The sequence below is a fragment of the Lolium rigidum genome, chromosome 6 (genome assembly GCF_022539505.1).
Source record: "Lolium rigidum isolate FL_2022 chromosome 6, APGP_CSIRO_Lrig_0.1, whole genome shotgun sequence".
In the NCBI taxonomy this organism is placed as follows: Eukaryota; Viridiplantae; Streptophyta; class Magnoliopsida; order Poales; family Poaceae; genus Lolium; species Lolium rigidum.
This window is the reverse complement of record NC_061513.1, coordinates 139,408,884-139,424,231: the sequence shown is the minus strand read 5'-3', so window position 1 is coordinate 139,424,231 and position 15,348 is coordinate 139,408,884. Positions and strand designations below refer to the sequence as shown.

Genomic DNA, 15,348 nt, shown 5'->3' with positions numbered 1-15,348 from the left:
CGGGGCCGAAGCCGGGGCCAAGGCCAAGGCCGGGGCCGGGGCCGAGGCCGGCAGCAGCGGCGGCTGAGGTGCGGCGATCCGGGGGCGGCTGCTCGGAGCGGGGCGGGTGTTCATGTTACATAGTGCAGGGTTTTTCAAGTCAGAACATTTTTCACTGTTTACATGATCCTTCAAATTGTATGGACTACGGACACCGATCACTGATGTGTCACAAAAGAAAGCAATCGAAAATAAAACAAGGTTTGAGCTCATGTTCTTATGAAATGGAGAGCATAGAAATTTCATGGATTCAATATGCAAAGGCAATCAATAGAAAAACAAATTCTAAGTGTTGAAATTCTGTAGAATTCCTCAATGTGGGCCTGAAAATGGTTGCAGCTTAACGTTGCCTTTAAACATGGTAGACGTGCCCCAAATTTTTATCGTAGTCAACAAAATAACACAATGCAAGCGGTACGCTCCCCTTGCGACGCCCCCTCCAGTGACCGAGGGGGCGAAACCCTAGACACGCCGCCACCACTCTCCCCTGTAGTTCTTCTCCTCCTCATCGTCCTCGGAGGCGCTGTCGGGCTATGCTGGAGACACCGGTGATGGGGGCGGTGGGGATCTGGGCTCTTGGATCCCCACGCAGTGACTTTGTGGAGGAAGGTCGTGCCGGATTCGCCATGGCCAATGCGGCTGCTCGGTGGTCCCCTGCTCCCACGGCTTGGCCTCTGGCTCGGCCTTAGGTAAGGGCGGCCTCTGCCGGCGGCGACCTCGGTGGGAGCTCGGGATCTCAGGGCGGTGGCCCTAGTCTGGTGGTGGACCGACACCCGCTTGGCGACGAGCGGTGCTGGCGGGTACGGGCCGGCCTCTGCGGCTGGGTGGACGGCGTGGAGCAGACGGGTGGTGGCCTTGGCTCGGGGGCCCCCTCGGTGGTCGCCGACGCCAGATCGGAAGCCGCCAACCCCTCCTCTCCTTTGATGCGCCCAATCTTGCTTGTTTTGAATCGGCCCAGATGTTGGCGGGACTCTGCGACCGGGAGAAATCCCTGACTAGTGGTGCCTGTCACGACGGCGATGATGTCCGTGGGCGCCGCCTTCCCTGTTGTGGGGCGCCGTCGAGGTACCGTCCTCCCCCTCCTCCTAAGACCCCAAATGAAAACCTAATCTTGGATTGGGTCGCGGTGGCGCCATGGCGTTGCTCCCCTTGTTGAAGGCGCGGTCTTGGGGTGCTTGACGAGGTTGTGGGCGTTTGATGTGCGTTTGGAGGTGTGCCAGTGTCTTCTCCAGCTCTCCCAGCAGCATCGTTTCCGACGTGCTCGATCTCCGATGTGTTGCGGTGCTTCTCAATGTGTTTGGCGGGGTGTTGCTTGCTTGGAACTTCTCCTTCGGTCCTTGCCATTAGTTTGCATCCAGGCTCAGGGGAGCGTTTCCATCGGCCGGCGGTTCGGCGCTCTTCGAGCCAGGGTGAGGAGGCAAAGGGCCTCCTTCGACGATGGACTGGATGTTGTTGATGTGCATTGTCTGGTGTGTTTCCATGTCAAGCCACACCTGCCGATTTCATCCAGAGTTCCAACAACACCGGGTTGCATATTGCTAAGGAGAACCATGTTGTTGCAAGCTGCTCTTCAATCGTAAGCTGTCCTCAGCATTATGTAATATTTGCCGTCGCGGTTTTATTAATTTGGGCTAAGTCTTTATGTGTTTAAAAACTAGATGATTGCCCGCGCGTTGCTGCGGACATCTATGGGAACGAAAAGGCATAAACTAAAACACTTTTATTCAAAAGAAGCAATGAAGTGTATGGATCGATATGCTTTTATTCATAAGAAGCATGGGTTGAAAAAATATTTATACATTTTCAAAATATACATACATGCATATTACTTGGTAGATTTATGGGCATGTTTATCCACGACAATGCATTTCCCACTTGCATATGAAAACAAATTTGTTAAACAAATTTTCTATTATTGCCGGTTATGCAAATAATCGTGGCAAAACCTGTAATCTTTGTTTCATGTTCCCAGACATGTAGAAGAAACACTTCGCATATTGAGTTTACCACCTAGGATGCAAAATGAATCTTAAACAATAGATGAACACATGTTTGTCCCGTATAAATCTGAAGCATAATGATGGAATATCATCAAATCAATATTTCATATGGATAGCACATTACTGTCATATACGATCTAAAGTTAACACTAAAATAAGCATGGCAAAACAACATGGGTTTACCTATATATATCCACAATCGAGTATTTCAGCCTGCCAAAATATATAAGTTTTGTATTCAAGACAGCAATAAATAACACCTACTTGAGATAATAATACACATATCATGCAAAATACATATGGTCCTGTAATTCATACCTGAAGAATATGTGCAGTGTAACGGAGTTAATTTGCTCGTATATGGACAAATTGAGCAAAGATGTACCAAAGATTTTGTAGGACAACAGTTTATATTTCCATTACCAACAACTCATCTAGGTAGTTCATGCAGGAATATCTTATCCTGAGTCTCTAAAGGCCCCCAATTAAACAACGTGTTAACCAATTCTTTCATATAGCATGCATGCTCAACCATAGAAATAGCAGATATCAGAGCAAAGCCGAAGCAATTGAGTGTGTCTAAGGAGAACAGCAGATAGGCTTTCAGAATGTGAGAATTCATGATATATAGCCTTGAGGTGTAAGACAAATACATGCTGACATCTGAAGTTCTGAACTGGATAATTCGCCTTCATCTATTGATATATAACAATCGACTAATAGCCCTGCAGAATCCGTTTTGGATTGCTTCAAAGATTCTATTAACATGAGCCATGCGACACCTCATAAATGACAGGTAGTCATCCTAGAAGGAGGAAAAAGATCAGTAGTACCTAAGCTGCCGAAACCAGTACAAAGTAGCATCACATTGTTTTAAGACATACACTCCGACTGGGAGAATTAGCTAACCAAAATCCAAATGATCTGCATAAATCATATGAAATAGCTCAGTTACATCATCTTATGGGAACTGCAAATCTCAGTTTCGCACATACAAAATAAAATAACCAGGAATCCAGAAATATGCAGACGGGACGGCCGGAGACCTAGAGGACAGAGATATATGAACCTGTGAATAAGCAAACCATCGTTGAGAGTAAATGATTCAGACCCAATAATCGCTATATGAGGGGAGAGGAAGACATGAGGCAGGTAGACAAAAGAGATGTACTCAATCAGGGATGGTGGCGTTGCTACCAGGAGTGCCCGCATCCATGAGTCACTATGTACTTGATCCTAGATCCCTCGAAACCAATCAGGGCTGGTGGCGTCCTGGAGACGACGGCTTCTTCCTGACTAACGCATCTGTTGTGTGCCGCCCAACCTATGTGAACCGACAAACGGACTGGTGTTGGGCGCGGCATGGCCTGATTTTTATGATGGAGGTGGCGACGGATGAGTTCCATGGAGCAGTTTCTGATTGTAATTGCTGGGATTTATGAGGCGTTTTCATTGGGATTTAGGTCGCGGATGGAATTTTCGTGGGGAGGAGAAAGGAAGGTCGCGGCCGGTCGCTTGCGGAAGAGGAACAACGGTTCTATTTTTTTTTACACTGCAAGCCCACGAGGATGGGTGCCGAGAAATCCTGCAAGCGAGGTTGAGAGCCCACGAACTGCCAGCCAGTCCACATCGGTCCAGCCCATCTAAGAAGAATCTTGGGGCGACGCAAGAAGCCAGATGCGGATGCTCTCGGTGATTGCACGCGACGGGATAAAAGGAGCAGCTACCAGCGAACGTGACGGACGACTAGGCAATTCGTGAGGAATTTTTTTAATCCGGTGACGTGGCTCGCTGAGAGACCAGCAAAATGGGGTCATCTATTAAGAAAGAGAAGATAACACAATGCGGATTCAGGGTTTGACACCGTCAGTTCAGCTCACATAGTAACTGCCGCGCCAACAAAGAGAGAGGGGTCCTGACCTGACAGCTGAGTCCTGACCGGCAGACAAATCTGAAAATCCAACCGGAGACCCCAAGAAATGGAAGCCGCCGGCTCACCCACGCTGCCGCCGGCGCCGCACCCGCTGGTTGCGCCGCTGTCGTTCCTGCTGGGCAAGTGGCGCGGGGAAGGCGAGGGGACCTTCCCGACCATCGCCCCTTTCCGCTACGGCGAGGAGATCCTCTTCTCCCACCACCCCTCCAAGGTATGCCGTACGCACATCCCATATGTGTCCCTCCCCTCTCCATCGCAAAAATCTTCTCTCTGGCTAGCCGATTCTTAGAGCTTTGCATGCCTTTGCCGGGCTCGGCGTGGGTGGGTGCGCGCAGCCGGTGATCTCGTACACGCAGAAGACGTGGAAGGCGGCGTCCGGCGAGCCGATGCACGCCGAGAGTGGGTACTGGCGCCCGCGCCCCGACGGCTCCGTCGAGGTGGTCATTGCTCAGAGTACAGGCCTCGCCGAGGTCCAGGTGCGTCCCTACTTCCTGGACATGCTCAGGCTCTGTTTACTGTCTGCATAGCGCAGTTTACCTGGTTATGAATATTCTGAACTGGATACTGAACCACAGTTTAGCTTCGCTGCTTGCACCACGTAGGCACATTTTAAGTATCCTTTTTAGCTCATCTGCTAAGGTGTGCAACGAAGAGACAGAAAAGCTTTGATCTCATTGACATTTATCGTGGTTTGTGTGGAATCTGAATTTGGTAACTTCGAAATCAGACACCTAAAGTACAACACTTATGTGATTAAGATATCCAACAGTAAGGTGAACTTTTGTGATAAAGTACTACACTTATTGTGATATTCTCTTTCTCAAGTTCATTGCACAATTGTAGTCCCTTGTTGTTTATCTCTAATTAAAAAGCTGATACTTCAAATACCAAGAACCAATCCATGAAGCTTGTTTGTAAATGGAGATCACATATCCAAATAATAGATGTCCTCTTTTAGGTCGCTTATTGCCTTGGGCGCATAGGTCATTGTAGCAACCAGTATTCATCGCACCATGTGATTCCTCTATCACTAAGCAAAGAGGCCTTAATTTGTAAGGAATGAATAAATTGATGTGCTACTTTACTTATTTATATTCCTTTACTTTTTCTAAACTGTAGTGTTGATCTATTGACGTGACTTTGCTTCTAAAATATGCAGAAGGGTTCATATGACGCTGAAAAGAAAACAGTGACACTCCAAAGCGAACTTGTTGGCAATGCATCAAAGGTACTAATCAGAATTCTCTTGCTGGGTCTATTTTGAGTTCTTTATTGATTTTCGGATGGTTAATTTTGATTTGATTGTGTGATGATACTTCTAGTATGCTGAGGCATGCCTAATTGCAGCATTTAATTACCTTAAAAGAGCTGCAGCATTAAGATTTTGTTTTCGTTTCATCCTCCAAGCATTAAGATATTGTGCGGTATCATTTGTCCAAAGTGCTTAGGCACTTTCTGTTAATTAGTATGAATCTGAATTGGATGGGCTGATGTTCAGGTGATAACTCACGATATACAAAGGTTTTATCTTGTCTTTGGAGGAGCTAATATTTAAATTTTTTCACCCAGCAATCTGTATTTAACAAAATGACAAGGAATAAATCTGTTTTTAGAATCAGTTAACTCTGAAAGCAATACACTGCTCTCATCTCAGTTGTCCCATTTGTTTAAAGTTCAAAAGTAAGTCTGTCTTGTTGCTGACCTTCATAGGAGGTGACACCTTCAAGGTTATGTACTCGTAGCTTACATTCATGCAGCTCCCTGTCACCGATGTGGATGTGTGTATAACTTGATCGCATCGATTTCCAACATGAAAATTGCAGTCTAAAAATTCTGTGTAATCTCGTCAGGTGAAGCAGATCGCTAGGTCATTTCAGGTGGTGAACGGGGAGCTATCTTACATCGTTCAGATGGCAACAATCACAAACAGTCTACAGCCACATCTGAAAGCCCTTCTCAAAATGATATGAACAACTTTCTCGACAGGAATTGCAAAGGCAGCATAGGGACGGTTGAAGAGAGAAGTATATTTTGTACTTTTGTCCATTATTAGAACCCAACAAGCTTGTCTGTATCATCGATATAAGAAAAATAATTGCATCCCCCAATGTGTACAATATTCAGGATAATTTTGATGAGGTCAGTTGTTTGACTAACAGCAAACTCACATAAACGAGGATACGCACTCCAAACAGAGGAATAAGGAGCATGTTTCGGCTGAATTTCGGGTATTTGGTTGTCCCTCCTCTGAGTTGGTTGTGCATCACCAGGTAAAAAAAGGTTGGTTGTGCATTGTATGCTTCTTAGAGCATCTATGAGTTGGTTGTGCATTGTATGCTTCCCAAAGCAAGCCAAAAGTTAGCCGGCGAGGAACACCTGAATCCTCTGTTTGCGGCGGGGGGACAGACAAATGCGAGCGTAAAATGGGCACTCGGCTGCATGAGTGGGGACTAGCGGGGGAGATAGGCTCATGCGCACGAGTGGCTGCGCGAGTGGGGGGGATAGCGGGTGATGGCACAACACATCTAGAACGCATCCTCTCCCCTCTCACTAGCCCCTTTCACACACCCGTCCTCTCTTCTCTTGCCGTTGGCGGTTGCACTATCGCCGGGTGCCGGTAGATTGAAGGACACCGCAGCAACTAGCGACGACGGGAGAGTAGCCAAGACTTCATCGACACTGATGCATTTCTCCCTTCCTCAAGTTGTACTTCCCGAGGTTCAACAGTGGCAGTAAGCCCTCTCAATCCACTCGATTGTACTATCGTCGATATGTATGTATGAGCTATGGTGTGTGCTTAGTCTTGACATGCACGATAGATTTGTAGTGTTAGGGTTAACTATCGATCGATATGCTCTTTCTTGTTCTTCTACTATGTCCATGGGCTCGGTAATTAGCAGATCTATCCGGTTTGATTTATGGATACATTTTTCCTAATTTAGCGATATGGAATGTTTAGGGTTAGATCGAATGAAAAATTGAGGATTTAACTCCGCATATGCCTTTTAGGAATAGCCGGTCCCAAGCCCGGTTAAAGGAGGAGGGCTGTGATAGGCTTGGCGAGCCAACGTAAAAATCAGTCTTTCCTATGGATATGAAACTCAATAGAAATTCGTTGGGGCGGAACCCTCTTAGCGACGCGCCATATCGAAACCCGGGTGTGGTGTTAAATTAGCAAGGGCTAGGCCGCCACCGCCTTAGTGGCGCGCCATATCGGAACCCAGATGTGGTGTTAAATGAGCAAGGGCCAGGCGGCCACCGCCTTAGTGGCGCACTACATCTTCGCCCGGATGTAGTGTTAAGTGAGCAAGGGTCTTTACATCTCTCTCAATTGATGCGAAGGGCAAGGAAGCTAGCCGAGGCAAATAGGTTGCGGGTGGGTAGTTGGAGTGTAGGATCCTTGACTGGAAAGCTACGGGAGTTGGTGGATGCTGCAATCCGGAGGCGTGTAAATATCCTTTGTGTAGGAGACTATATGGGCAGGTCAGAAGGCGAGGAAGTCAAGAATGCTAGCTTCAATCTTTGGTATTCAGGTTCGCCGGTACTAGGAACGGCGTAGGCATCCTCATAGATAAGATCCTTAAGGATGGAGTAGCGGATGTTCGGAGGAAGGGAGATAGGATCATCCTAGTCAAGCTAGTTGCTGGGAATCTTGTCCTGAACGTTGTTAGTGCTTACGCCCCACAAGTTGGGCTCGCATAAATGCTAAGAGACAGTTTAGGGTGGACTTGGAGGATGTCGTCAGAAGTGTACCGGCAAATGAGAAGCTCCTCATTGGAGGAGATCTGAATGGCCATGTGGGCACAACTAACATAGGGTTTGAGGGTGTGCATGGAGGCTTCGGGTATGGCGACACAAATCAGGATGGTAAAGACATACTGGACTCTGCGGTAGCCTATGCATGACTTGTTAGTGCTAACACCTTCTTTAGGAAGAGGCAATATCACTTAGTGACCTTTAGTAGTGCCCAACACTCTAGCCAGATTGACTTTGTCCTCACTAGAAGAAGCGATAGGAGGGCTTGTTTGGGTTGCAAGGTGATCCCTGGGGAGTGTGTTGTTGCACAACATAAGCTTGTGGTAGCCGACTTCTGTATTCACGCTCATGTGATGCGGGATAAAGGCATCAAAATCACAAGAACGAAGTGGTGGAAGCTCAAAGGGGAAGCACAACAGACCTTTCAGGAGAAGATGATCATGAAAGGACCTTGGAACGAAGAGGGAGATGCGTATAGTATGTGGGTGAAGATGAGTACTTGCATTCGAAAGGTAGCTAGGGAGGTGCTTGAAGTGACAAAGGGTAAGAGGCTGGAAGCTAAGGACACATGGTGGTGGAATGAGGATGTCCAAAGGGCTATCAAGGAGAAGAAGGAGTGCTACAAAAGGTGGCACCACGATAGAACCACAAGTAACATGGTGAAGTATAAAGAGGCCAAGAAGAATGCAAGGCGAGTTGTGAGTGGAGCAAGGGAGCGGGACTATGATGAGCTATATGATAGACTAGGCACAAAGGAATGCGAGAAGGATATCTACAATATGGCAAAAATTCATGAGAGGAAGATGAGGGACCTCAACCAAGTTAAGTGCATCAAGGACGAGGCTAATCGACTTTTGGTGAAAGATGAATAGATCAAGAACAGATGGAGGGAGTACTTTGATGGGTTATTCAATGATGGGAATGAGGACACTCACTACAAGAAAAGTTCTGATAGACAACGTCTCAAAATCGTCCGCTAAGGGGTATTTTTCGTCGCCTATGGGCCTAACCCGACGATATGGGTTCTGTTGTGGAAACTGCGTCGTGCAAAGTCCTACGACGATTTTTTCGGTCCGTCGCGCTTGGGCGCCCTTCCGCCACGGAAAATCGGACCGTTGCCCAAGTGTTTCCGGGAGCCCGTTGACCGCCGACGTCATGCAACCGACACGTGGCGTACGCCGTTAACCGGCAGCTAACGGCGTTAACCGGCCGAAACCCCGTGGTAGATGGTAGGCCCACACGAGGCCTCGCCACGTCTTAAGCGGCCGCCCATTAAGTTTGTGGCCGGCCACTCGACTTAGTTTGACCTGGTCAACTATATAGCCGGGCCGGTCCATTAGTTACGTGGGCCGGCCTAACCTCTAAGGTTGACCGGTCAAAACTTTAATGGGCCGGCCCACTAAGCATGTGGGCCGGCCGAATGCACTCGTTTGACCTGGCCAACATGCAAAAGGGCCGCCCACAAGACATGTGGGTCCCACTTTCCGTTATCGGCCGCCCATTTACAAAGTGGGGTCCACATTAAGCAACCGGGCCGGCCCAAGAAGTTAGTGGGCCGACCCAATTAGCATGTGGGTCCCACTTTCCTGTTAAAAGGCCAGCCCATTTAGAATGTGGGGTCCACCATATAGCAAGTGGGCCGGCCCAACAAGATAGTGGGCCGGGCCAAAACACAGGTGGGTCCCACTTTCCTGTTACAGGGCCAGCCCATTTAGCATGTGGGGACCACCATAGAGCGAGTGGGCCGGCCCAACAAGATAGTGGGCCGGCCAAAAACTCGGTGGGTCCCACTTCCCGCTAAAGGGCCGGCCCATTTAGTATGTGGGGTCCACCATATAGCAAGTGGGCCGCCCAACAAGATAGTGGGCCGGCCAAAACGCCGGTGGGTCCCACTTTCCTGCTAAAGGGCCGCCCATTTAGTATGTGGGGTCCACCGTATGCAAGTGGGCCGCCCAACACGCTAGCGGGCCGGCCAAAAACACAGGTGGGTCCCACTTTCCCGTAAAAGGGCCGGCCCATTTAGTATGTGGGGTCCACCATAGAGCAAGTGGGCCGGCCCAACACGCTAGCGGGCCGGCCAAAAACACAGTGGGTCCCACATTCGTCTTAAAGGGCCGGCCCGTTTAGAACGTGGGGACCACCACAAAAGCAATTGGGCCGGCCCAACTAGTTGGTGGGCCGGCCCAGCAGTGGGCGGGGTCCACCTTAAAGCAAGTGGGCCGGCCCAATAAAAGTGTGGGGTCCACAAGCATCAAGTGGGCCGGCCCAACCGTAAGTGGGCCAGCCCGTTTAGTTGCTGTTTATATGCCGGCGTAAAAGGCGCTTTAGGATTTTGCGGGCCGACACGTATGTGATTTCGCTTAATTGGGCCGTTTAAGGGATGGGAATTCGTGATTTAGATACTGAGAATATTTACGCAACATTGATTTCTGTCTGATAGCCTCACTTACGACAAGCACCAAAGAAAAAATGCGCGAAAGAACTATAAAAACTAACTAAATATTACATCACCGCAAGGCTTTGAAAAAATATTACGTAACCCGTAGAAATTGAATGGTAATTAAACCTAGCAATACAATGAAGCGATCCGGCAATCTTTTAAGTTGTCCATGCAAGCACCTATATCCGAAACAAAGACATTACAAGTTAAGACAAAGAACAATGGAAACGCAAAGACACTGCAATATTGTTTGCCAAAGAATTTGGAACTCATCATTTCGTCGTTATAACAAGATCATTGTAATGCGCACAATAAGCAAACAAAGAGTGCATGCCGCATACCAACAACCAATATAACAGAGCATGTTAGAATGAAACAGCAGACTTACTACCGTCGAGTCCCATGCAAACCAACATGTTCAGTGGAGTACAAAATTGGCATGAACAACATAGTAGCAGGCTATAAATTTTGTAACAACGACCGAGCAAGATGAAGTTATGATGGCTACATCTACAGAGCAGTGGAATGTAAACCAAAAATAGAAGTTACGATGGCAAAAGCTAAAGAGTAGGGAATGTGAACCAACATGTGCCAAGTGCAATTACTTAATTTTGGCCGTGAACTAAATAATACTCCCGAACCGATAGTGAAGGGGATGCAAATCAAGATGTTTAGGGATATAAACTTGTAATGAGCAACACATAGAGGATAGTTAATGCCGGAGCTTAGGATGGACCAGATACGTAATATAGTGGGATCACCCGTGAACTTGTATAAGAGGGAATGCAAACCAATATGTTCAGCTTTCCATATGTGAGCGTCATGCCAAGTCGAGAAACAAGTCAATAATGCAGCTTTTGAAGAACAAGATGGCACGCAAAATTATTATCTAGTAGTATGACAAGTTTATTTGTACTACAGTGCTAGATAGCAGTAGTGATAGCATGCCAAACTAAGTCCTTACTTTGTTAGCTTACAATGAACTAGATACAAAACAATGGCATCACCCGTAGTACAGTGGAATGCAAGCCAACATGTTCATGGAGTAAAAAATTGGCACAAACAACATAGTAGCAGGCCATAATTTTTGTAACAACGACCGAGCAAGATAAAGTTATGATGGCTAGATCTACAGAGCAGGGAATGTAAACCAAATATAGAAGTTACGATGCCAAAAGCTATAGAGCAGGGAATGCGAACCAACATGTGCAATTACTTAAAATTGGCCATGAACTAAATAATAGCAGGATGTTACTATAAAACCTATAATTTTTGTAACAACGACTGCGCAAGATAGAAGTTATGATGGCTACATCTACAGAGCAGTGGAATGCAAACCAAAATGTTCAATCGCTTAAAGTTAGCAATGAAGTTGAAAATAGCAACGTGTTACGGTCATAGCTAGGAATGAACTAAAAGAGCTTCGCACAAACAAGCATCCGAACATAGAACATGGCGCTAAAACAAGGGACTTACATTAGGAGAAGCACTCGTGGGAGTCACAACAGATCTTCCCGGGGTTGATAGATCCGGTGATGAAGTACGCAACATGTGCTACTTGGGGTTGGAGAGACGGCCATTACACTTCATGGTTACTCATCTCATCTCGCAAAAAGTAACGGCACGTCGTTAGCACGAACAGTGTTCCCCCAAGATTAAACAAGAACTTGCAGGCAAGCAATAGAAAAGCGACAGTAGAAGAGTTTAGATCATGCACGGCGCCGGTGAAGCAGATCCGGTTCATGCACAGCGGTGTCGGTGAGCAAGATCCGATGCGGTGGAAGACGGATCCGGCGAAGCGGCTAAGCCGAAGCGACCGCGGTAGACCGCTGGATGAGCATATGGTTTCGAGGTACGGCGGGGATGATCCGGTCCGGCTGATGACGGCGTCGATGAAGCGGCTCCGGCAGCAGCCGGATGACGAGGATCGCGAGGGCTCTGCTAGGCCAGGGAAGTCCGGCGGGGATGTTCCGTGCGGTGGTCGTGGAGGTGGGAGAGAAGGACTTGGGAAGTTCCGGTGGGTGGTCTGAGGGAAATGAATTTTTTCTTGGAGGGTTTCTGGGCTAGGGAGGTGGTGATCCAAAAAATGACGGGCATACCCCCCACCGCCCCCCCCACCACCAACCGACCTTTCTGTCATCTCCGCAGGGGTAGAATGGGAATTTGGAAGCGTGTCAAATTTTTGTATTTTGTGGGCGGGAAGTTTTGCCGCTATGAGATTTTGAATTTGGCTAAGGTCCAACTATAATGATTAAAAAATGTGAGACCGTACTAGTACCTCTGTTCAAGGCCGAGTGCAAAATCAAATCATCATCACATTAAATACCGGTTACTACCATGATCATCATCTATCTCTCGAAATTGGCTCATCCGCTAGATCTTGCAAATTATAGTGATAAAAAATTGTGAGACCGTACTAGTATTTCAGTTCAGTGGCCGAGTGCAACATCAAAACATCATCACGTTGAAAATTTGTTACCCCGATCATGATCTATCTCTGAAATTGTTGCATCCATTGCAAAGTATAATGCTAAAATTTTGAGTGACCGTACTAGTACTTCTGTTCAAGCCCGAGTGCAACATCAAATCATCATCATGTTGAAAATTTGTTACCATGATCATGATCTATGTCTGAATTTGGCGCATCTGCTAAATGTTGCAAAGTATAATGATTAAAAAATTGTGAGACCGTACTAGTACTTATGTTCAAGGTCGAGTGCAACATCAAATCATCATCACGTTGACGATTTTTTCTGTTACCATGATCATTATCTATCTATAAGAGCATCTCCACCGGCACAAAGATCCTCTATTTGGGGACGCTGCTCCCACACCGGCGGCCCCAAAACGGCAGCCCCGATAGATTTTAAAATTTAAATTGATATCTAAAAACCCAAATTCATACGAAATTTATACCAAAGTAGCTCGAATTTAAACATAACTAAACATAAACTTAATCCCGGTCTACCGGCCGTCGGTAGGGGCGCCGACGGCCCCGCCTCGTCGTTGTTCTTCGCCATTGCCGCCCGCTTCCGTGCCCGCTTCTCCTCCGTTGCTTCGCGCATCCGGCGGTGGAGCATGGCGGCCGGCGTCGCAGGGCTTGCCGGCGGCGCCGTCCCCGCGCTTCCAGCCTTTCCCGAGAAGCTTCGATCTCGGCGCGCCGCCCGCCGGCGAGCGAACGCGTCCCGGTGGCGATGAGCGTTGAGCTCGCGAGCTTCGTCGCTCCGCCTCCATGAGGCGGCGTCCCGCCTCCTCCGTGCTCGCTCGCTGGCGCGATATCTCGAGGACGTGCTCGAGGTTCGCGTCGTTGACGAACTCGCGCTCCTCCTCCCTCAACCGCTGGTATCGTTGTGCGTTCAGCGACGCGAGGATCGCCGCCTGCTCCGGGTCGGCGGGGCTCGCGGCGGCAGCCGGACCGCGCCGACTCCTCGATCCGCCGCCCGCTCCCGGTCGGCGGGGCCTCGCGGCGGCAGCCGGACCGCGCCGACTCTCGATCCGCCGCCCTCGCTTCCGCTTCTGCTACGTAGACATCGTGCCAGGACTCGAACCGTGGGTCGTCGTCCTCGTCGGAGCCGTGCTCGCCGCCGGCCCGCAGCCTCCGGCCCGGCCCGGCTCCGGCCGCGGCCGCCGTGGTGGTGGAGGCAGCGCGCGGCCGTTGAGGCCAAGCATCGAGTAGGTGGTCTTCGCACGGCGCGGCATCTTGATGTGGAGAGTGGAGAATGGAGCGGCGGTGGTGGACGGCGTACGTCCTATATATCTAGCGGTGGCAACTACCCACATTTACGGCGACTGGACGCCGCGTGGCCGCCGCTGCCTCGGCTTCCGCGCGGAGGCCATTTAAACGCCGACGACCAACCTTCCCGCGTCGTGGCCGGCCGATGCGAACCGTCGCGTCCTCTCGCCGACAAGGCGCTCCACCAGCCGAAAACCGTCGCTCCGCGAGGCACCCGGAGCGCCCGATTCGCGCCTCGGCGAAGGGGCCCCGGCTCGGGGATGCCGGCGATTCTACTCGGCTCCACAAATAGCCGGCGCCGTTTGGAGCGCACCGGTGCGAGCCCTAAAACGACGCCGGGCCCCAAATCGCTATGGGTGCTCCGAATTTGGGGCGACCGCTAAATCTTGCATAGTATAATGATAAAAAATTGTGAGACCATACTAGTAGTTCTGTTTAAGGCCGAGTGCAAGATAAAATAATCATTACTTTGAAAATTTGTTACAATGATTGCAAACTATAGCAATAACAGGAAAAAATGCTCAAGGATTACAATAACAGACAAAATTCTCAAATACAACAAGTCGAAATAACTCAAATGATACAAGCCATACAAATGGCATCATCGGCAAAACTGCATTTCTGTTAGGTAGAATTCATCGGAGTGCAAGTAACAACTGGCTTTCCATTAGATCTCGCAGAGTAGATTATTAAGGATCTCGCTCAATCCAAGCTTGCCTATTTTTCAATTCATGTATCTCATTGACTCGTTATGATGATATTTGAATCTCTTTCATCTCTTTGCCGCTGAATTATATCAATTGATTCGTGTGCAAAGGCAGCGATTGTATGCGCTGGAATGGCCGGGACAAGAGCTATCATCCGACAATCGATGAATTGGCATTGTCACGGCCGTGCCGTGGAAAGACCCGGACACTTGATGTACATGCCTCGCCATCCGCCTTCCTTGCTCTATTCAAGGGCTGAAAACAAGACAAGGTAAGTTACGTAACCATACAATTTGAGAAAACAACCATATTATTAGTTGTCACAGTATTTTTGCAAAGCATCAAAACAGATGGCAGATTTTCACAAAGCACAAGGCATAATATAACAAAGCAAGCTATCAACCCCAATGCAACAGCAGAGCAACCGGATGGCAAATATGAACAAAATAAATCAAGTAACTAGACAAGTCCGCCTAATAAAATAAGCCAGAAACCGCATAACAAACTGCCTATTAAAATTGACACTTGGAAGGGGTGCTTCGTATCCCTTAAGTTCCACAAAAGTGGTCATGTGGACAAAACTAGCCGTACATTGTGCAGTTGGAGAATCTCCAACCCCCTAAATTTCATTATTTTAATCATCGGCCAGCCATGGGAATGCCTCATATAAAAGAGAAATATATCCATTTGGTGCCAAATATAAACGAGCAGGACCAATTAAGACAGATTAGACAAAGAAC

General features: G+C 48.4%; 1 protein-coding gene across 1 annotated transcript; it reads left to right on the top strand.

Moving 5' to 3' along the window:
• Window positions 1-3,983: 3,983 nt before the first annotated feature.
• Window positions 3,984-6,128, top strand: LOC124666103 (peroxynitrite isomerase Rv2717c-like). Its single transcript, XM_047203454.1, has 4 exons — window positions 3,984-4,183; window positions 4,308-4,448; window positions 5,132-5,200; window positions 5,823-6,128. The coding sequence occupies exons 1-4, from the start codon at window positions 4,019-4,021 to the stop codon at window positions 5,940-5,942; spliced, it is 495 nt and encodes a 164-aa protein (XP_047059410.1). The 5' UTR covers window positions 3,984-4,018; the 3' UTR covers window positions 5,943-6,128.
• The last annotated feature ends 9,220 nt before the right edge of the window (window positions 6,129-15,348 follow it).